This window comes from Coptis chinensis, chromosome 5 (genome assembly GCF_015680905.1).
Source record: "Coptis chinensis isolate HL-2020 chromosome 5, ASM1568090v1, whole genome shotgun sequence".
NCBI lineage: Eukaryota > Viridiplantae > Streptophyta > Magnoliopsida > Ranunculales > Ranunculaceae > Coptis > Coptis chinensis.
The window spans coordinates 8,412,174-8,433,438 of record NC_141460.1 but is presented as its reverse complement, the minus strand read 5'-3'; the positions used below and the strand labels follow the sequence as shown (position 1 = coordinate 8,433,438).

At 35.6% G+C, this 21,265-nt stretch overlaps 2 protein-coding genes and 1 pseudogene across 3 annotated transcripts; all 3 read right to left on the bottom strand.

Moving 5' to 3' along the window:
* Window positions 1-2,682: 2,682 nt before the first annotated feature.
* LOC147496521 (protein HAPLESS 2 pseudogene) lies at window positions 2,683-4,887 on the bottom strand (annotated as a pseudogene).
* A 266-nt stretch (window positions 4,888-5,153) lies between these two features.
* Window positions 5,154-11,380, bottom strand: LOC147496520 (phosphopantetheine adenylyltransferase-like). Of its 2 annotated transcripts, XM_086559511.1 has the most exons (7): window positions 11,242-11,380; window positions 11,058-11,162; window positions 10,920-10,991; window positions 7,753-7,812; window positions 6,940-7,034; window positions 5,695-5,764; window positions 5,154-5,595 (listed from the first exon to the last, which is right to left on the bottom strand). In XM_086559511.1, exons 2-7 carry the CDS (start codon window positions 11,160-11,162, stop codon window positions 5,476-5,478), a joined length of 522 nt encoding a protein of 173 aa, XP_086415637.1. In that variant the 5' UTR covers window positions 11,242-11,380; the 3' UTR covers window positions 5,154-5,475. The 2 variants fall into 2 exon arrangements, with proteins under 2 accessions (XP_086415637.1, XP_086415636.1); XM_086559510.1 differs by lacking the exon at window positions 11,242-11,380 and having other exon boundaries at window positions 11,058-11,232.
* A 1,035-nt stretch (window positions 11,381-12,415) lies between these two features.
* Window positions 12,416-16,093, bottom strand: LOC147496519 (zinc finger protein CONSTANS-LIKE 14-like). Its single transcript, XM_086559509.1, has 4 exons — window positions 15,026-16,093; window positions 13,941-14,144; window positions 12,986-13,209; window positions 12,416-12,892 (listed from the first exon to the last, which is right to left on the bottom strand). Exons 1-4 carry the CDS (start codon window positions 15,860-15,862, stop codon window positions 12,784-12,786), a joined length of 1,374 nt encoding a protein of 457 aa, XP_086415635.1. The 5' UTR covers window positions 15,863-16,093; the 3' UTR covers window positions 12,416-12,783.
* Window positions 16,094-21,265: the final 5,172 nt, after the last annotated feature.

Sequence of the window (21,265 nt, the reverse complement as noted above, 5' to 3'; positions counted from 1 at the left end):
TTTGCTCCTGTTGATAATTATATTGGTGTTCTAGAATTTCATCAAAAGAAATGGACAACTGTTGATGAAAAGGAGATGACAGCCGTTCATCCTCCTACGACACCTTTAAAGTTGAAAGACAGTCTGGAAACTGCAGCTTATATCAAGCCCCAAGAAGATACGCACAAATCTGTTCGTATTGAAGATATTAATAAAATCTGTAAACAAAATAATTATACGAATTTGTGTTTACAGACTATTGGAGCTCAATTAATTAGAATTGAGAATAATGCTGAAAATATCCTTAAACATATCCCTAGGATAGATCCTAGTAAAAATAAGGATAAAGAACCTTTAAATAAAACAGCATATTTCTGCTGGTCATATTAGACCATCTATTCAGCCTCCTTTGGATATTCCAAACTTCAAATTGGATCAATCGTCATCCAAAAATGATTTTATTGAGAAATTATATACTCGATTAAGTAAATTGAATCTTAACATTCTATCTCAGGAATCTAATTTTGAGGATGATATTAATCCAAATGAGATTTTGGATATCGAAACAAATTTTGTTTCACCCAATATTAACAAGGTCACTTATGAGAAAAATATTCATAAGATGGGTCATGTAGGCTATAGTAGGAATTATTATCCTCGACCTACTCCCCAAGACATTCTGTATGAAGAAGCCTATTTTAATGACCAAACGTCTTATCAGGCTAAAACTATTTATACATGGAATATTGATGTTAAATCTGACTATCAAAAAAAAAAAAAAAAAAAAAAATATATATATATATATATATATATATATATATATATATATATATATATATATATATATATATATATATATATATATATTACCTACTAAATTTAAATTTACACATACAAAATTGACATACAAAATTAACATACTAAATTAACATACGATTTCAAAAACAGATTTTCACTTCGAAGCTAAGGGCTGATTTTTGGTAGAGATGACTTACCTACTATGGATAGTATCTCCACAAAAAAATCAGCTCAATTGGATGTCTCTAGTCTAGTCTTGTCTGGAAAATATATATATATTATATATATATATATATATATATATATATATATATATATATGAATATATATGTCAATTTAGTATGTCAATTTTGTATGTCGACGTAATGAGCCCGATATATATAAGGGTTGATTTTTGGTATATATATATATCTGATGTGATGTCATTTTTTTTTTTTTTACATACATGATGTCATTCATCATTTTATTTACCTTGTAATTTATTTTCCAATGTGGCAAGAAATAAATGGATAATGTGAAAATCAATCAGTGAGTCAACTCCAACGGTTACCTGTAATTGTATAAATTGATCATCTTCTTTAACAATTCCAAAAGTCATAGCCATAAGAAAAAAAAAATCCTAGCTACCAAATTGTTTGATTTCTATTCAATTCTACAAATAATTAAGGCATGTAATAGGTATTGTTATTAATTTTTCCTTCATTGTTCGCAAATTCTAATCAATTTATTTTTGGAATCCATTTCTCTTTTGACAGAAATATCACTTGCATCATATCAGTGAATTACAATTAAGGGTGTTCTGGGTCGGTTCTTATTGGTTTCGGTTCTGGGTCTATTTTTAGTGGTTCCTATCGAGTTCGGTTCTTTCGGGTTTTTTCTTATATTTTGAAAACCTAGACCCATACCCATTAATTAAGTCGGTTCCGGTTCCGATTCCTTATCGGGTTATATATTTTTATTGCTAAAATTATTTTTTTAAGTTATATAACCGATATAAAAGTTGGTTTACGGCGACTATAACACTTGTTATCGATATTTTTGTCCTCTCATAAGAAGTAATGGTCCTAAATTCAATAATAATATTTGAAAGTTATCTAAAAATTTTAAATACATTCTCATACATTATACGCATGTATATATTTTAAATCGAACATATGTATATTATACTATACGTAATGCGTCATATATAGAATAAATACTACATGTACTACAATTGTTAGGTATAGTTAGCATTGTACGTATTCGTTATCTAATATATATACATGTAATATATCAAGCACGTACATGTTCATGCATTAGTTAATTCATAGTATACGACTATGCATATAGATGTAGACACGTAAACATTATTATTAATATTATAATATACATATTTAATGTAATATTATAAAATATACATTTAATAACACACATTCACTATTATGCTAAATGTTATATATATTTAGTATAATTTTACACCTAACAAATATAGACTATATATAATAATAATGTTTGGGTTTGTCTTTATTTAGTGTAATATAATACTAAATTTTATATATCAAAATCAAATTAATCAGTTCCGGTTTCGGTTAGGGTACCCATTGGTTTTTTACTATTTTTTACTATTCGGTTCTAACGGTTTCGGTTTTTATCGGTCGGTTCTTGAAGACCCACTTTAAATGGGTCTAACATTTTAGAACCCAGACCCGCTATAAATGGTTCCGGTTCCAGTTTGGGTAATTGGGTAACCAGCACACCCTAATTACAATAAGGTAAATAAAATGATTGATAATGTGATATAAAAAAGAAAATGACATCATATATATCTAAGGCTATAAACTAAATATTGTGTTTGGTACTTGCAACTTCCGGGGGGAGGTTTTCGCTGGGAAAAAAATTTACGGGTGTAAGTGACAATCAGGAAGTTCAGGGGTGAGTTTTGTCCTTAATCCTAAATATTGTGGTTTGTCTTTTTTCCCTTTTGTTGTTTCTGATGATACTCAAAATATTCATCCTTAAAATATCCCTTTTCCGAGTAATCATGCAACGTGGCGCCCTTGTGCTTACGCCGTGCATGTTTGTTGGATCTGTCTTTATGAATGTGGTAATCAGTCTATCAAGATGGCAATGTCTATTATTAAGCTTATAATGGTGGTTATCTGTTTCATGCTTTGGGTGTACACTTCTTAGCTTCCCACCATACCAAACAACACTAGCCAACATGTACTGTATGTGGCAACGGAAGTCGAAAAGCCCTGAGTATTTACTTCTGCATGTTCTTCCAGTCAAGAAATCAGCCAACATTCTTTGAATAGATGCGAAAAAACCGTTTGTGTCGTCGTTCTTTGGTGGTTCAAAAGGAGTAATCTGAGACGCGTTAACCAGAACGGTAGATGTTGTAGTGAATTGACACTCTGCTCTGTCCGCTTCACTAAAATCGGAGGCCTTCAGTATAACTATGCATGTATGTGTTGAAGCTTGATCCGTGGTTAGATATATATCAAATGCGCGAGTGACTACTTCTTCGGGCTTCATAATGAAATACTGTTCGTCAATGTGCTTGACATCCCTTGAGCAATTAAACGCCAAGCTGTATGATGATTCCATTTCACCAATGTTCTTAGCCGTAGCTGTACAAACCCCAAATTGAGTGAGAGCTTCAAAGGTTGGAATGGTAACATTTAAGAATTTCCCAGCACTCTTATGGTAGACAAATTCTATATCATCAGCACTTAGTTCTATTAAAAGATTGGAACTGAGAGCTTCAGTAATTCCTATGGAGAAGGAATAAGTCCCTGTCCCTGCATCTAGATGTTGGCTTATCCTTTGAAATCTTCCCTCCACTTGGTACAAGGGAGCCAGACCCTGGTCAATCCTTTCCTGATCACCCTCCCAAAAGTTCCATAGTTGGTTCCGTAAGCAACTCCATAATGGCCTGGAGCAAAAATCCGGTTGCCCATCGTACGCGTCATAGCCGACACCAATTTGGTCGCACAGGTTACCAAATCGTACACTCTCCAGCAGCATCCACATTGACAAATTTGTTCCAAGGTTTTGCGGCTGAAGCAAATTTGTTTCATTATTTTTGGGTTGTCCAAGGTCACCCTGCCGAGGAACTACAAGATACAAGTCCTCAAATTCAGGTAAGCTTGTATAACCAACAAAATCACCGATAAGATTAGCTCTTAAAAATTTGTCATTTGATAACACAGTTCTATTTTCCGGACCAACAACCACCTCTGATATTTTTGATCCTGTATTCACTTCAACTCGAATACTAAATCCTAGTGATCGCTTTCCAATACTAAAAACATGGAACCAATCACCTGGAAATCGAAGACAATGCGCGGTGTTTTGCTTCCCTCTAAATAAACCAGTAAAAGAATGCCCACATGAAGAAGGAGCACGGCTCTGTGCCCCACAAGGACAACAAGTTGGCTGAGTTCTCTCATCCTTGTTGCCATTAACGTCCCGCAACGTTTCACCCCATTCAACAACATTAGGTCCAGTATCTGGTTCACATTTGCGCGTCAGAAAATAGTACTCCACTGGTTTATAAGCCACATCCTGAAAATCACATTCAAAAAAAAAACTCCCAAACACTTTAAACATGAATCTACATTTCCCAAAACAACAAAATAAATAAGTTTCTTACTCTTATGTAACTGAGGTCATATATCGCATACACCTCAGACTTATTAACTGTGATAGTTGGCGGGATTCGCAGTGTCCGCATACTGGTGGCATTCTCTGTTTGTACTATTTCTGCTACAATTGATGCTTCCCCACCACTCTCTCCGGTTGGAACTGCCATGTTTACTAGGATTTTATTACTGCAATTAAAAGGTTCGGATTCTGAAAACTTCTCGCATTTTTCAAGTTTTGACTTCGAAAGAATATGAACTGCATTTACGTGATCAGAAAGAGAAAGCAAGCACAAGACGAATATCAGTGATGTGATGATGTATGGGAATTTACAATTCTTCTTCTCCATTTCTGGTGCGTTTGGTAACACATTTTCCAGCGTTTAATAACTTACTTGGACGTAGGAAAATGATCGAAGGGAGGTAATTGGGCTGTTGGTAAGTAGGCTGGGTAGTTTCTAACTGACAAAAGTTTGATACTAAGATAACCGGTTACAAAATGCATATAACTTTCTAGCTTGTGTTCGTAGAAATGATAACGTATCTCTAGGTTCAGCCATCTTCATACCGATCCAGCGAAGACAGATAGCCATGATCCCATGACTAGCACATATATTGCTCTACAAAGTCTGCCAGGTGACGTACTGACATGCCTACATATGGTAAACAAGTCAGATATATGAGAAACAGACTAGATGGAACCTTGATTAATTCGTTACATAAATTTGATTCTAAAGGATAACTCAAACTAAGTAACCTCAACAGGACTCAATTAAGCTTTTCCTTGATCTTTTCCAAGAAAAAAATTACACCAGTCATTTGAGCACATCAGAATTCTATTATTCCTTGAAATAAATAGAGAAAAGCCACAAATCTTAAACAATTATACATCTTAATTCTCAGATTCTTTTCCTTTTTCACTCTCTTCATTTGGTAGGCTGGTTAGGTAAGGTACTAGATATGTACAGAAAACTAAGAGAAACTTTTCACAACAAAGAGTGGACAAGGACCACAAGTGCAGTGCAAAAATGAGGAAAGAGAAAAATGGACCAGCAGCCCTCTCTTTCCATATTGTCTATGTTGTACAAGGATGTTGCTCTTGCTGTTTGGCTTTTTCAGCTTCGATCTTCCGTAATGTAGTAGAGCTCATCTTTTCCCCTATTAATCCCTCCGTAACTAGATCCACCACTTCAACCTACAAAAATCAGGTATTAAGAAACGAGTTTCTGAAGTATTACAAACTCAATCAATTACATGGTTGTGCATTAAGGCATTAACAAAAATGTCTATATACCTTCAGCTGTGGCAGTCCCCTCTCAGTTCTCTTCTGATTAACTACAATTCCACCAGGTAAGGTCTCCTTACTGCAAACCAAACAGCTAACTAGTCACTTCAGTTCTGATATATGTTGCTTTCCACTGCATAAAAGTAGTGTCTAAACTCACAAAGCTTTTGATTCTAATTTCCAATTCACATAGTATGGTCTTCACAAATAAGACCAGAGGCAAAATTCTCAATCCAACTATTGTTTTAGTAAAATCTAATGAGAAACTAAAAATCATCTTATAAATAAAGAGAGCAAAGACTGTTTTCTCAGTTAGAGTTTGCAAAATCAAAGTCATTTATACTGTAACTATCCTACATATTGGTGATATATAAATCCACCATATTTCTAACTAAACCTTTTTTAAAATATTTTGACTAAAATGCGCATTGATTGAACTCTACACCCACCTTTCATTCTTTCTCGTTTCTTCTTTCTTCCTGATTTCCTTCCCCAACCCAAGTCACCGGTCACCTACATATTACCACAACCAACGTTTTCGCCATCATCCAAACGCACTACCAGTAATGTAACTAATACCGTACCTCTAATTCAATCTAGCTTTCCTAGGGAAAAAAAATTTTCAATTTTAACGGAATGTTATAGTTTAAGGATACAAGAAGTATCACTAATTCTAATAACAAACTACTTATGTTCATATTTTGAACCCCATTAATTCATATTAGTCGTATCAATATCAGTACTCAAAAGTCCATCAGCACACACAAGTAGTTCTTTCACAAAGTAAAATCTACAAATTGGTAAAACAAATAAAATTGATTCTCACAACCAAAACTCAAATTGATCACTGCCAACACTACAGTCCTACGAAATAATGTCATCCAACTTAGCCGATTGGTGACTTGCAATGGAGGGGAAAAAAAAAAGTGTAGATTTCAATTTATATGGGCACTTTGGTCTAAAATCTTTAAAGTGGGTTCAGTTAGAAATATGGTGGGTCTATACATCACCACCCATTCAAAAAGAACAAAAAGAGACACAAAAATGCTGTCTCGTGATCAATGCAAAGATCATATATTCCACAAATGCATAAAGCAGAAGTAATAAGTTGTCACGTACAATGTAGGTAAGTAACTACAAAAGCAAGTCAACAATATCTCAAATGTCTAAGCTTAATTCTAGCTCAACGCAGATGGGACAGAGTAAAGCTACTGATTTTATAATTCTTCAATCAATAGAGAAGTTCGTATAAACCTGACAATAATTGCTTCCAAGTTTTCATCAATGATGGAAGGGCCATAAGGATCTGTAATAGGTTCTACTTCCACCGTCAGTTCTGGCTTGATAGACTGAAAAACAATTGCAGAATAAAATATATTCAGAGGGCAATAGAGAGAAACAACAAAGTCACAAAATATTAGATATGATAAGTAGGATATCATTAGGTCTTAGTCAGGACTGAGGTAAAGGGTGGAACTTTTGATCAAAGTATCAAATGGAAGCAAGGATATGCTTTTTCTTTATTTAAATAACCTGAACATAGTTGATTTGAACTGAACACAATTGATGGACGAGAAAACAAAATTGAATGACCTGAACATAATTGATTGGGTTATATAACCAACATGGTTGGTTCACAACAACATAAGACGACTAGGAGAGATGCCACTGCACCTTGTGTATCTTACCTCTATATTTCTCTCAATCGAATTCACATTGACACAGTTTTGTTGGTGTCCAATACGTCATAAGAATATGGAGTTTCGTGTGTTCGTGTCGTGTCCGACACTGGCATCGTGGACACCTATCCAACACAAATTATCTTTAAAATATGGTGTGTCCATGTAACATCGTTTAAAAGAAACCCTTGTTTGAAAACGTATACATAATTCTCAAGTGCGTCCAACACGAGTGCTCAACACGGATATATATTAGACACGATACTATTTTAGAATATGAAGTAACCATGTTACATAGCTCTCAAGTTACAGAAGATCTCATTTCACCTTAAAGTTCTTACAAGTCACTTATGAGATTCCTTCTAAGTATTAAGTTTCAGTTTAGTACCTTAATGTAATCTTGAACATTTTGTGTCCTCCTTTCTATAGGTTCTATTAGATCGGCAAACTGCAAAAGGAAGAAATCAGATAATTATTTTGATCCTAAGCATACGCAAAGAGAAGTTATAAATTAGCAATGAGATAAGAACACTAGATATGACAACCGACAACCACTCGAGAATAAGATGCCAATTTATCAAAACAGAAAAAACTACCACATAAAGGTGTCAGAATTTCAAGTTCGACATGAAGAAACTGATAAAGTAATTGATATTGAAAGGCAAGGTTAACACAAATAAAATAACATTCAAATTTACTAACTAACGTAGGAATCAATTTTGAGTCTGAGAGATCTACAGTAGAAACCCATTAAACTGATATGCGATAATTTTTTTATCGCACTAAATCGGTAAGATAATAGATTTCAAAATGTTCCCTATAGCGTTCAATATGTCACACTTATTACATGAATTAATAAGAAGTAATAAGAAGTACATATGAGACCAACTATGACACGTAATGCTGTAGAATAGCTTGTGTTTGATTACTAGAGATTGAGGCTGATTAAACACACTATTACCATACGATAATAATCATATAATATCACTTGGATTTTTACATATATCCTTATACAAAATATAACTTCTTTTAGATGTATAAAGAAACATATACTAGGGCAATGTTATATAATCCTTTTCATGATAAATAATATATATAATTTTAATAAATAGTACAAGAAAATGAACATAGATAAACTTTTTGAAAAGCCAATAAATATATGGATAACTTAATAACTATTATCTAACCAATTGATTAACATGTTATTATACTGATTAGTTAAAATCTAAGTAACACGGACATTTCCATGTTGGACACATATACATTCATGTCGGACACACAGACACGTTGTGCATACAATTTCTAACTACGGTTTCTTTTATACCCTAAAACCAAGTAAAATAATCAACTAACATAATTACAACTCCATGATATGCCACTTTCATAGTTATTTACATATAAGGAGGCGCTTCGTAAGGTCTCGAGCCCAAGAATTAGTTGTGAAACTGAAAATAGAAATATTTATCCTTTTTATTAGTTGTGTCCCGTGTCCTACTTATGTAGGTCTCCCTCAGACACTCGTTCTGTGTCGGAGACTGACACTTGTATCAGTGTCAATGTGACTTAGGTTAAAACCTGTTTAAATAGGGGATTTCGTCCGGTCCCAAAGGTATTAGTATCGAGGACTCTATTAACTCAACATATTTAGTATTACAACAACAATGACGACGATGTTAATATTGAGAAACGATAGTAATGTAGATTGTAGTGGTGGAAACAACACTTAATTAAAATCTACACTTAATAGAACCCTAAAAGTCTCACATTTATGGATAATCACTCAATAGTTCATAAACACAAACACAACTAAAACAACTCTAACTACAAGCCCTTTATTTATACTAAACCTATAAATAGTAAACCAATAATAACACGCCACGTGGGCAACAACCAAAATAGAATAACTAAACTAGTGGACTCTTGACCCATTGGGCTTGGACTTGAGCTATAGGTGCATGCCTATAATATGAGAAGAAAACATGGGCGCAAGCTTATGTCTTCAAAACAACGAGCTAACAATTTACATCACTCTCTCCAGGTTGAAGAAGCTTGTCCATAAGCTTGTGAAAATCAAATCTACCAGTATACAAAAACTCTTCATAGTCGTATACGTCACCCTCCCATGGTTCTTAAGAATTTGACCTCGAATTTTACCCAAATATCGGCTCAAACGAATAACATGGCACCATAATGCTGCTAGTACTCCTTTCTTGAAACACAACGGATACTGTAAGTCACGAAATAGGCGTTGAAGTGCTTTGTGGCTGCGAGCAAAATCTTTCTCCAAATTGGATAAAAAAGGATCAATATAACCACCACTTTGTGCTTGCTGAATTGGATGAACAAGACCTTTATAAATCTGGTCAGCAGGACGTTTTTGTTGCAAAAGAAGGTGATTAACCTGTAGTATACTTTTGTAATCACGCTCAGGACATGACACAACGGTTTCATAAGTTCCTTCTTTCTCCTTGTTGTCATCGACAACAACCAATGCTATAGTGATTTACATTGGGCTACAGAAGCTCCACTAATGCCTCCCTAAGTCAACTAGTCATTTCTTCTCATCGATCTAACCTGTTTTGCATTAACACTTATTTCCACTCTTCTAATTGAGCAACCCAAACTCTAAGGGTTAATATAAATCCATGAGTTGTCCATGAATTTTTCATCTCTGATGACGCTGTAGACATATCTTGATCGATTTTTTTTTCTCAAGAACGATTCACGGTGAACAGTGCTCTGTGAACAGTACAATTGAACAGTGTTTCGTAAACAGTATTTTATGCACAAATCTCCCAAAAATCAACCCGCTCCGATACCAAATAATGTAGATTGCAGTGGAGGAAACAAAAATTAATTGAAATCTACACTTTATAGAACCCTAAAAGTCTCACATTTATTATTTATTGATAATTACTCAATAGTTCATACACACAAACACAACTAAAACAACTCTAACTACAAGCCTTTCATTTATACTAAACCTAGAAACAATAAACCAATAGTAACACGCCACGTGGGCAACAACCAAATACTTGAGCCATAGGCGCACGCCTAGAATATGAGAAGAAAACATGGGTGCACACCTATGTCTTCAAAACAACGAGCTAACAATCTACATCAAATACACTGAGCATTTGAAAAGAAAATTCGATACAATATCCCTTTGACCATCACAAACACAGTTTAATTTAATGGAGCACAACCCAGATTACATCACAGTTCGTGATTCTACCCTTTCTCTAGGAAAATTTGGGGTTCAAACCTTTGCTATCGAAAATCTTCTTTTTTATCAAGTAAAAGATAGGACATATTTATAAGTAAGACCATATTGGTCAAAGTACAGGATATACATGTCGTTAAAGGCAGGCAACTAGAGGGAGGTCCTCAATTGCAATCCATAGAAGCATACACTATTTCAGGGGCACCTAACAAGTCGCCGGCGTGAACCTCCTACCCAAGAGATTGGAGCAATGAGAGAGTCTCATCTCTCATGCAATACATTTTTGTATAGCCTAAATTGAGTTACTAATAAAGGAAACATATAATAACAACCTGTTTCTTACTCAACATGGGTCCATCACAAACTCCAATCACGATGCGTTGTTTTGCCAGTAGAGCCGAGGCCTGGAAGAAGAGTTCCACGTGTGAAAAGGCAATAGAAACACGAGCTAATAAAAGGAGGGATATTACCTTAAGGAAAGCACGGTGTCCTTCGTGTAACCTATCGAAAGTCCCCCCAAGAACAACTGATCGATAGCAATTTGAATCACCCAAAGGCTCTTTAGAACTTGCCATCTGAAAAACAAACACAAAAGAGAAGTAAACAGCACTGACAAGTGGAAAATGTCTCTTCATATCACTAAATATATACTACCTTGTAACGAGGGAAAAAGAAGAAAAATGGGTGGCAACTAAATTAGAAAGATTTTAATAATATAACCATTTTTTAACAATCCATTTCTATAATTTGAAACCCGGAATTCAGTTGAAATTTCAACATCTGGTATTGAAATGTCCAATTTTCTTGTTGGGACCTTTTATACCCGACCTAATTTGGTCAAAGTTATGTACCAATAATGTAGTCGATCAAACACAAATGAGACATAATAAAGGTCTTAAACAGTGATATTCATTCTTTTATGCCAAAACACATGTATATCTTATTTTGTAAGGTAGCTCCACGGATAAGAGTGAATTGGTAATTTGATTGCGAAACTAAAAATGATAGCTCTTCCAGACTCAAAAGTCAAAACATACGTTGTTGTGTATACCTGAAATATCTTGTTAAATATTCAATCATTCAATAAGTTGAAATTCCTTTACGAAGTCAATGCAAGTTTCCAACACAAAGTGGGAAAAGATCAAATTTTCTATGCACCTAAATCTCCATTTGTTATTCATAATTATTTCCTTACTCAATGATATCAATCAGTAGAAAACATATAAGAAGATGGTTTCAGTCCTGGAGAAGGCTATATATATATCCTGTAAAACACCAGCATGTTGTTAGAAGTATAAAACGAAATGGTCCATGTTACATTCATCATAGTAGAAGTCCTAATCAATATATAGTGAGTTGGTTAGCAAATCATATCCCTCTATTGAATTCTAATCTGAAAATTATGCTTCCTTCATTGCCAATATATGTAGATATAGGTACACATTTATACATGTCACTAATGCCTGGTTGCCTTGGTTTATGGCCGGCCTCCAAGCATGTAGCAGAGTCAATGTCAGTGGGCATTATGCTGTCGATCATTTGGGGCTTTTCATGTATACACCTTACCTTAAATTACAGACTAGGTTCACCGTTTCGGCAACAATATTTTCACAAAATATAATTTGTAATTTGCCTATCAGAAAACACTACAACTAGACACTTCACATCACCTTTACATAGTTCGCCAATTCCATAATAACTAATATTTTCAGTTACTCCCTTTGATCCGCGAGTCGGTGATGAACACTGCTGGCAGGTTTTCATCCATGTAACTATGTAAGTATTTAACTTTAGTTGCTGAGGCTCTTGGCAATTTTTACGCAGTACATAACCACCAGAAAACAAAGATTTACTGATTTGCCAAGGCAAAAATGGAGACATAGTAGTCATAAAAAAGATGAAGATCTAGTGAATTTACAATGGCCCAGATTGGCTTCACTGCTTGACATATAAATCTCTCGAAACAGATGAAATAAAGACTATGTACAGATGCTTACCATTTCATATTTTAGGCATATTCAGAGACTAATACAACATTAGGGAATAATGGCACCATATAGAAGGGTCAGCCATCATTATTCCCATACTGAGATGGCCCACATGTGAGCAGCATTACATCAACTTACCTCTTGGGATTTCACATAGTTATTCAGCATACATTGACATTCGTAAATGCTCATTCCCAATCCAATTCATCTACTCATCAGCACCTGGACTTTCACTTGCCTTGACAAACCGACCCTTCACCCGCTTCCTAGTATCAGCCCTGGCCTTTCTTGATTCATATCGAATGTGCTTATCAAATCTGTTCAATATTCTCAATTGGTTATTCGATTCAGAGAATCATTTACCTAAAATATGCAAAGGAAGAGAAATAAATGACAGAGAAAGATCATACCTCCGAGTTCTCTTTTTCTCTTTGTAACGTAACATGGCATTGCCTCTATTCTGAGCTAAGAGCTCCATGTCGACCTTCGTTGGGGTTCTTGCAGCTTCAACTCTAAACACAAGAGGCTGTTCCATGTAATTGGTATCTCTGGGGATGCTACAGGCTTTAGGTAAGGTTAAGCTGTTGCTTAGAGATGTTGATCTCTGGAATGATGCAGGCTTTTTTGAGTTATTCTGCGATTAGCTTTACGTTAAATTGAGCAGAAAACAGTTCAGAGAAATGGAACAGAAAGGAACAAGTTCGACTACATTACACACATTAGATGGAATACCCTCACTAATGTACAAAGTAACAAAAAAACTTGGTCACAATGCAGAAAAATGGGTGTCCAAACATAAAATGCTGTTTCTAGCATACTTAGGGCCCAATCACTACACCACTTTTGCAATTTTTTTCGTGTTTGCTGTTTCCTAAAACTAAACCACATGCAACTGTACCAACTGTGCTTTAATTTTAGGCACACAGCAAACAGTAACACTTGATGTCTGTTCCAAACTGGATAAATTGGTGTAGTGAATATGTGGACGGTTCAACTTCCCCACTCCTTCCATAGCAAAAATGTGTTTGTATCTGGAAAATATTTCCTTGTCACTCCAACAGTTCAAGAAGATAAAAACCCCTCTTCTCAGAAGTCAGAAGTACTCCCTAGTCCCTATGTTCAGAAGGTTTTTTTTTTCTTCGCATATTACTACTTGTCAGAAACATAATGTTTGCATACATCTAATACATAGATGATCTTGACCAACAACCATATAGCTCCTTAGAGTTGAATTGGAGAAAGGTGTGTTGTAATCACATAATGACAAAAGAGAAAGTACGTAATATTAAATATAATTTGCCATAGACGAATGTGCAAACTTCAATTAAATCACTTTAAACGATAAGTAAATCTAGAACAACTGACCTTTTCTGATTTCACATGATGGTTTATTATGGAGCAATTCATCCCGTAATCGTTTTCTAGAACTTTTGTCGTTTCCGAGGAAGTTCTGTTCATAATGTCATTGTAACTCTGTATCATAAATCCTGCATCACTTGTACCATACCCGTCTTCAAGTTGGTTAGGTGCTTCATGATCCCTTGATCTTCCTAAGTTGAAATCCCATATCTGCACAGATAAAAATATTGACGAAGAAAAGCACATGTCAAGTTCATTCGAAAAGAGAGGAAGGTTACCGAAATAAATGAGGTACGGATACCAACTACAAACAGTAACATGAATACAAGGAAGTGCCACTTGATAAACTTGAGAGAAAGGAATCAAATAATAATTTATTGCTGCTAATTACAAAACTAAATCTTTTTGGGTTGGACAAACGGATATGAACAATGTTTCCCAACATGAACAAAATAAGCCAATGAGATATGTGCCAAAACATAAATATCTTAAGCAGTCTGGGGAGACAATGACCTCTCAATTCTATCAACATCCCCTCCATAAATCTCTCTCTGCAAATCTATGATCACATACTCATCAGATACAGATCAAAATAGAGTTCTCCATCCATTGAAAGAGAACAACAAAAGTTTTAAGATCCAAAAAACATTCAGTGGATGGATCATGAAAGGATTTGCGTTATTAAAATGTGAACATAATTTTGACATATGTAGCAAGCCAAGAAGCTGGCATTTAACATAAGTATTAGAATTAGTAGGATAACATCTATGCTTGGAAGTTGTCCGATGCATTTGTTTTCAGAGGAATTCTTGAAGATTGATATTACCACAAGTGTTATAAACACAGTCAAATGTGTATTGCAGGATATATAATTGTTCCAGTTTCAGTGTTGAACTGAAAACTGGTAAAGACTCCATGCTGCTCAAATAGAATAATCAATTACCGATGTTGAACACACATTTAAGCCAGTAATGGGTATACTCCTATATAATAATCTAGTTAAAGTTTCCAACCCCAAGTACCAAATATCAATAGCAAAACAGAAATAAACACGATACCAATTACACAACAGAAAGTGTCGGAATCAATACCTGACTGGCCTCACTGGTTGGAGGATTACATCCCCAAAGACTTCCACTATTTTCTTCAATCAAACGAACATTTCCTTTAAGATCTAAACTCTCATTCCCCATAAGCAAAGAAGTAAACGGCAATTGCTGCTGCATAAAACCATTACAATTCACCCCAATTTCCAGTTCAACACCACTTTCATCAACACTCCCTTGTCCAGCACTCCTATTAGGTGTCCCAGGACTCAAATCTTCACCGTCCCTTCCATTCCCAAAATTCCTCTTCAAAAGCTCCATCAACTGTTTCAAAATCAACTGCTTATGCTTCCCACAGGTCGGATTCTGTACTAGCTTGGACGAAGCTGGAATTTCAGCACAAGGAACATTTGGTACCATTAAATCTTCGTTACCAAACCAAGAATCCATTAATAAAATGGAATCTAAAGACGACCAATTAGTAAAACCCGAGTTGGAGTTGATGATCACTGGATTAACTAAAGATAACAATTCCTTTTCACTAATATCAAGTCCCCACCTCGAAGCAAGGTCGAGAGGGGACGGACAACCGGAGAAGCCTTCAACCGTGTTCCGGTCATGAGAAGCTGAACAATTACCATGAGCATCCCAGTCACACTCTTGGCACAAAACAAGATTATCTGTAACACAACGACTACAAACTGGTGCTGCGTTGCAGTTATCACAGATCTGTGAACGCAAGTGTTTGCGTGATAGATCATTGGCTGAATGAACATGTAAGTCACATAACAAACATAGTTTAGCTGAATCAGCTCTGCAGAATAATACTGCTATTTCATCTCCACAATAATCACATGGAATTCTTTCTCCTGAGTTTTTCATTTTTTCTTCTTGGGTGAAAAAATATAAAATAATTGTCAAACAAAACACAAAACCATGAAAGGATATGATAGAGTTTTGAGTGTTCACCTAAATATCTAGAGAGACTCAAGTCACTTTCCCACTTTCTCCATTTTGCTATCACTTTCTGTAACTAAACGGTAAAAGACTAAAAGTTATTTATTTTAGGGATTTTTTTTTTACTGTTTTGTTTTTTTGCATCAACTGGTAATTAGTACAGTGCCTGGATGTTACACGTGATAAGTATGGGGAAAAGTTGGTTTTTTCTGTAGCTTGGTCAAGTGAGCTGGGACCATTTTTTTTGGAGCAGACAGATGAACACTTTTTTGCTGAGCTGGTTTTGTATTATGAGAGTATCTTATTGTCTGATATTTGTAATATTCTGTTTGGAATTGTTCTACCGTTCGAACATGGTGGACAATAAAGCGTCCAGCTTTAATGATTATTATTATTGTAAATCGAATCTATATTTTTTTTCTTCAAACAGTCTATTTAGAGACACGAGTTATAATATCCGTATACCTTTTCGTATGAAGACAAGTTAACACTTTTTGCCGAGTTGCGTTCAATAGTGGCGATATTCTAAAGTATAAACAAACAGCGTCAAATGCTATAAGAAGCGTGTTCCAAAATAGCTGTACATATGGCGTAGTTCATCCTCCCATTCAATGCAAAATAGAATCCAGTCTTCTACAGCTCGAAAGCCAAAAAGTCAGTTTGCACAATCTTTTGTTAAAGTAAGCGTAGGTATACAATATATTTACTTCCAATAGAGATGGCAATGGGAAGGACGTGCTGACGCAACAAATATACTTTTTTGCATTGAATGGGAGGTTATGGCCTTATGGGTAGCTCAGAATCTCAGATGGTCATGGTCGTGGTCATGGGTTTCAGATTCCCATACCTCAAATTGTGGGATCTGATATGCCAATTCTACCTGCCATGTGAAATAGTTTCTCGAATGAATTAGCTAAAAGGATGGGGAGTTGGTCAGCACACATTGGAGTACAAACCCAATGGAAATACAAAACGGTGGTGTACAGGTATTGACATACATTATACTCTATTTGCGAATTTTTCACAGTGACAGGCCAACATTTCAGCTGCACTATCATTTGTCGAAATTACAAGAATAGGCATATATGTTGGCATTGATGCTCCGAACAATTGTGTTCAGCCATGACTTATAAAGGTCTAATGCAATTTTTTTTGCAGACTACCATGCCCCAGTTTGCCTTTTTAAGGGACCCTTTATAAATCCTGAATTTCAATAGAACTTGAAGTATTATAAAAGAAGCCCCAAAATCAGCCAATTTGTGGTTATGGGCCTACTTTTGTGTTGGTCGCTGAAATGGCCTTTATTTCATAGAGTCAACTCAAAAGCTTTCTAAAAATCGGTCTAAGCGGTCTCTAGGTGCTAGGCGGTGCCAGTCGCCTAGGCCCTAGTCGTTTAAAAAATCGGTAGACTGACTAGGCGGCCTCTAAGCGGTCTAGTCAAGTTTATTTATTTTTTTAAATGATTAAATGTCGAAAAATAAAGGCCCGTGTTGGTTTAAGATATGAATGAGTTTAAAAGACTTAAGTCTAATGTAAATTATATGCCACTATATGAAGTCAATATTCCTAAACTATTATGTATATTTGTTTATGTTTATTTTTTGAGTTATGGTAAATGATTTTCTTCATTTCTTCTAATATATATGTGTATTACTATATATATTAGGAAAAAAAACTGCCTAGCGTTTAGTCCGTCTGGACACTGTCTAGAAGGCCTAGCGCTCTCCGACCGCCTAGCGTTTTTTAGAACACTGTATACAGGACCACTAGTATTTTGTAGTCTTGAATGGGCTGTCACGTTTGTTGAGACGATTGACTATGTAAATGCCAAATTATGATCCAACGTACTGTCCATGAGTGTCAGACCTACCCGCTCATGTCCGATAAAATTGGATTTCAAGACAATGTCTATTGATACCTACTACATGGGTTCACCACTTTGAGCCTCAAGTATAATCCAGGTTTTTGCGACCAAAAATTATTAAGTATGTATGTATATAATGTTTTTATGGAGTACTCTTGCCTAACTGTGAAAAGCCAATGCAGAACTTGGCTAATTATCATATCTGACGAGACACTATGGAAGTCATATTCGTAGGCTCCTAGCTCCAAATGCTATGAACTAACAAAGGGCTACCTCCATCGCATGGGTAGGGTTGTCACATATAACAGACCGAATAAATTAAATGATAACTACATTACCGCAATACGTATTCCTATCATATATGATATATGATACATGGAACAAGTAGGTGGTTAATAATATCAATCAGGTAGTACACAAGTTAAGTAGGTGCCCGTTGTGTTCATGTACGTATCCTATTATATGTCTCGTATTAAACTACAAACTCACGCAAAATGCAACAGTGCTGAGTTTTGAGTGTCTGTGTGCGTGTGTGTTTGTTTAAAGATCTATCGTGTCCGATTGCTTGGAAAGTTTTCTCAAGAAAATATAAATTCTCATAGAAAATGCAGTATTCATGTGTTGATGTTTGATCCCACATTCCCACATGACAAAGTTTGAAACTTTTAGCTTGTTCTAGGCGTTTAAATAATCAAACACAGAAAAAAAAAACAATCCTAATTTTCCAAAAAATCTGAAATGTTCACATAAAAGATCAAACAGACTGCCTAAAAACTACAATTAATTCTGCCTACAACTTGTTGGAGTTATCCCTCACATGAGAATGAGGAAGAAGACGAGAGAAATCAGTAATGTTTGTGTGAAAAAGTTTGGGCGCGCATGCGCTCGAACTGGTCTTGCCCGAGAGCGCGTCTGCGCTCATGTTACTGGATTTTTCTGAGTTATTCGCTGAGGGTGCGCGCGCTCGAATTGGTCTTGCCGAGAGCGCACCCGCCAATGTCTATTTTTCCGCAAGATTCTATTTTTGCGAACCCCGAGTTTGCAATATAAAGTTTGGATTTTTAGCAAAACCTAACACATGAAAAAGACAACACAAGAGAGAGAAAACCAAATCTTGAGAGCAATCAAGATTGAGAGAAAACATTTACATATAGACAAGCCTGTAAAGAGAGATGAGTGATCTAGTTAGTAAGGTGAGAGACTGAAATGAGTGATTGTAATCGTCATTCCCACTTTATAAAATGATTAGCTTTTGTGGAAGTAGGCATCATTGGTGAACTACTGTACATCTTTGTGTTATGGTATGCTTGTTCTTCTATTTACATTATTATTTGTTATTGATAGTTGTTTAGAGAGTCGGGCATCCTAGCTAGGTTGTAGTGGATATTTAGAATTTGTCTGGAGGAGAAGTGCTTCATATTACAAATTATCTGTATAGTGGGGATTGATTGGTATCGGTATTAACCCCAACACAATCTATTGCTATAGAAATACACTTAAAGTCACTGACTGAATCTTTATAGAGATCTCATCTTTCTACTAGTATCAACTATCAAGCCAACACGGTACTAGACATAAGCTTTTCTTAGTTAGAAAATGTTGGCTAGTGTCCATCTGAAGCACTTAAAATACAAGTAGGCAGGGCAGGTCACAGGTGTATGATCTAAATACATCTTCGTTTTTAAGTTTCAGCCCATAGGTTATGAGTCCATATTCTCCTCTCATCTCCATGACAGAACCATATGTTGCACTAGGCAACTTACGCAAGAAACCAAGGCCTCACATGTTTGAAGGACTCTTAGTATATTCTGTCATTTCTAGGTAGCTTAGGCAAGAAGGCCTCAGATGTAAGTTTTCTGTAGGCCCCCCAATTTGTATCGAGGCAGTCCTGAGTCCAACATCTATTAGCTTGCTATGCACCCATAAAAGTTTCATTAGGGCAGAATAATCAAAAGTGATAGTATAGGCGTAAGAGAATATCAAGAAGCTACATGCACAAACTGACTCCTCAAAATGTGGTCTCTCACATGAAAAACACAAGCAACTATCCTTGGCAGTTCATACACATTATGAAGAGTATTAGAAGATCATTTAGTCAGTTTGAGGCATTCGATGTCAAGCACATATATATAGAGAAGCCAATAAATTGGCCGACAGTGTAGCTGCAAATGTTCTTAGTACCACTTAAGTGGAAATCATTCCTAATTCCTTCTCTGAGGATATTAGGAAAGTTGTCTTTGATGATGCCAATAGCAAACAATACTTTAGAATGTAACGAAGAATTTCTTGCACTACCGCTTTGCTTTGGAGGTATGGTCTCTCTTGATCCGGCCAATGGCTATGGCGTTCCCTTTGCTAGTGCAAACTGTTTTAGTTGAAGAATTTCTTGTAAATTGGCCAAAAATGAGAGGGAAGAGCTTCGAATCGATCATGTGGAGTCTATTACCATATGTTGTTATTTGGGTAGTATGGAAGAAAAGAAATCACCACATCTTTAGGAATAAAGAATGCTCGGTATCACAAATGGTCGGGGAAATCAAAGGTGTGTTGTGGTATTGGATGTCCAACTCCGAGGAAAGGCGACAATACCAATTCAGGCATTTGGTACTGGATTGGCCTCGTGTGATAATGGCTGACTCTGGAGGTATTATATTATAGGGATGCAATTTTCTCTGTCTTCTCTGTTTGCTTCATTTTAGTTACAGAACATGTGATGTTCTCACTCACTCTCTGTAACCGTGCTTTGCACTTCTTTTCTAATAAAATCTACTTATCAAAAAAAAAAATAAAAAATAAAATGTAACGAGCTTTTATGTTATTAATGAAAAGGGGTAAGAGACCTCTTCAAAAACCTTGCTTGCCGACCAAAAAAAAGAAGAGAGAGTATCTTTCCTGGCCTGGCAATCTTTGCCATGACTAGTTTGCTACAAACAAAGGTATCAAGTTACCTGAAGACACTAAGGCAATGGTTTTCAGATATGCATACATAACCACAGATCACATCGATTGTTGTTTGGTCTATGGACTATGGACTGATTGAGTTGCCTTCTAAGGTAAAAGCCCCAGCAGCTAGGGACCAGTGGCGTGTTCATTTTCATTTCACTGGTTTTTCTCAACCTTAAGAATTGAAAAATCAATGTCTGAAACCTTTCACAACATCCTATAACTCTCCTAATTAGACTCACTTCTAACTAAGAGCATTGCCAACGGTCCCGGTATTATTCCAATATCAATTTTAACTGATACTAATCCGGCAAAGGACTAACTGTACTGTGAATTCAAGCCTAAGATATAATTGATCGGATCAAAAGGTGACAAGGAATACCTTACATCCTTACAAGTTACAACTACAATTTCCCTGTCCAGTACATGCCACTTTTCTTTTTAAAAAGTGCAGCATAGCATACTTTGTAGTAATGCCGCCGTTAAAATTTTACTTCATCTAACTTTTATGCTTACCCAAA

Excerpts from the sequence above, each read along its gene's own strand:
- LOC147496520 (XM_086559510.1), bottom strand. The coding sequence starts at position 11,222 with ATGAAGAGACATTTTCCACTTGTCAGTGCTGTTTACTTCTCTTTTGTG. Across the intron at positions 7,813-10,919 it reads CCATGTTGAGTAAGAAACAG|TTTGCCGATCTAATAGAACC; the intron begins GTTGTTATTATA and ends TTCCTTTTGCAG. Across the intron at positions 7,035-7,752 it reads ATGTTCAAGATTACATTAAG|TCTATCAAGCCAGAACTGAC; the intron begins GTACTAAACTGA and ends ATTGTTTTTCAG.
- LOC147496519 (XM_086559509.1), bottom strand. The coding sequence starts at position 15,862 with ATGAAAAACTCAGGAGAAAGAATTCCATGTGATTATTGTGGAGATGAA. Across the intron at positions 14,145-15,025 it reads CAACCAGTGAGGCCAGTCAG|ATATGGGATTTCAACTTAGG; the intron begins GTATTGATTCCG and ends TTATCTGTGCAG. Across the intron at positions 12,893-12,985 it reads GAGAAAAAGAGAACTCGGAG|ATTTGATAAGCACATTCGAT; the intron begins GTATGATCTTTC and ends AATATTGAACAG.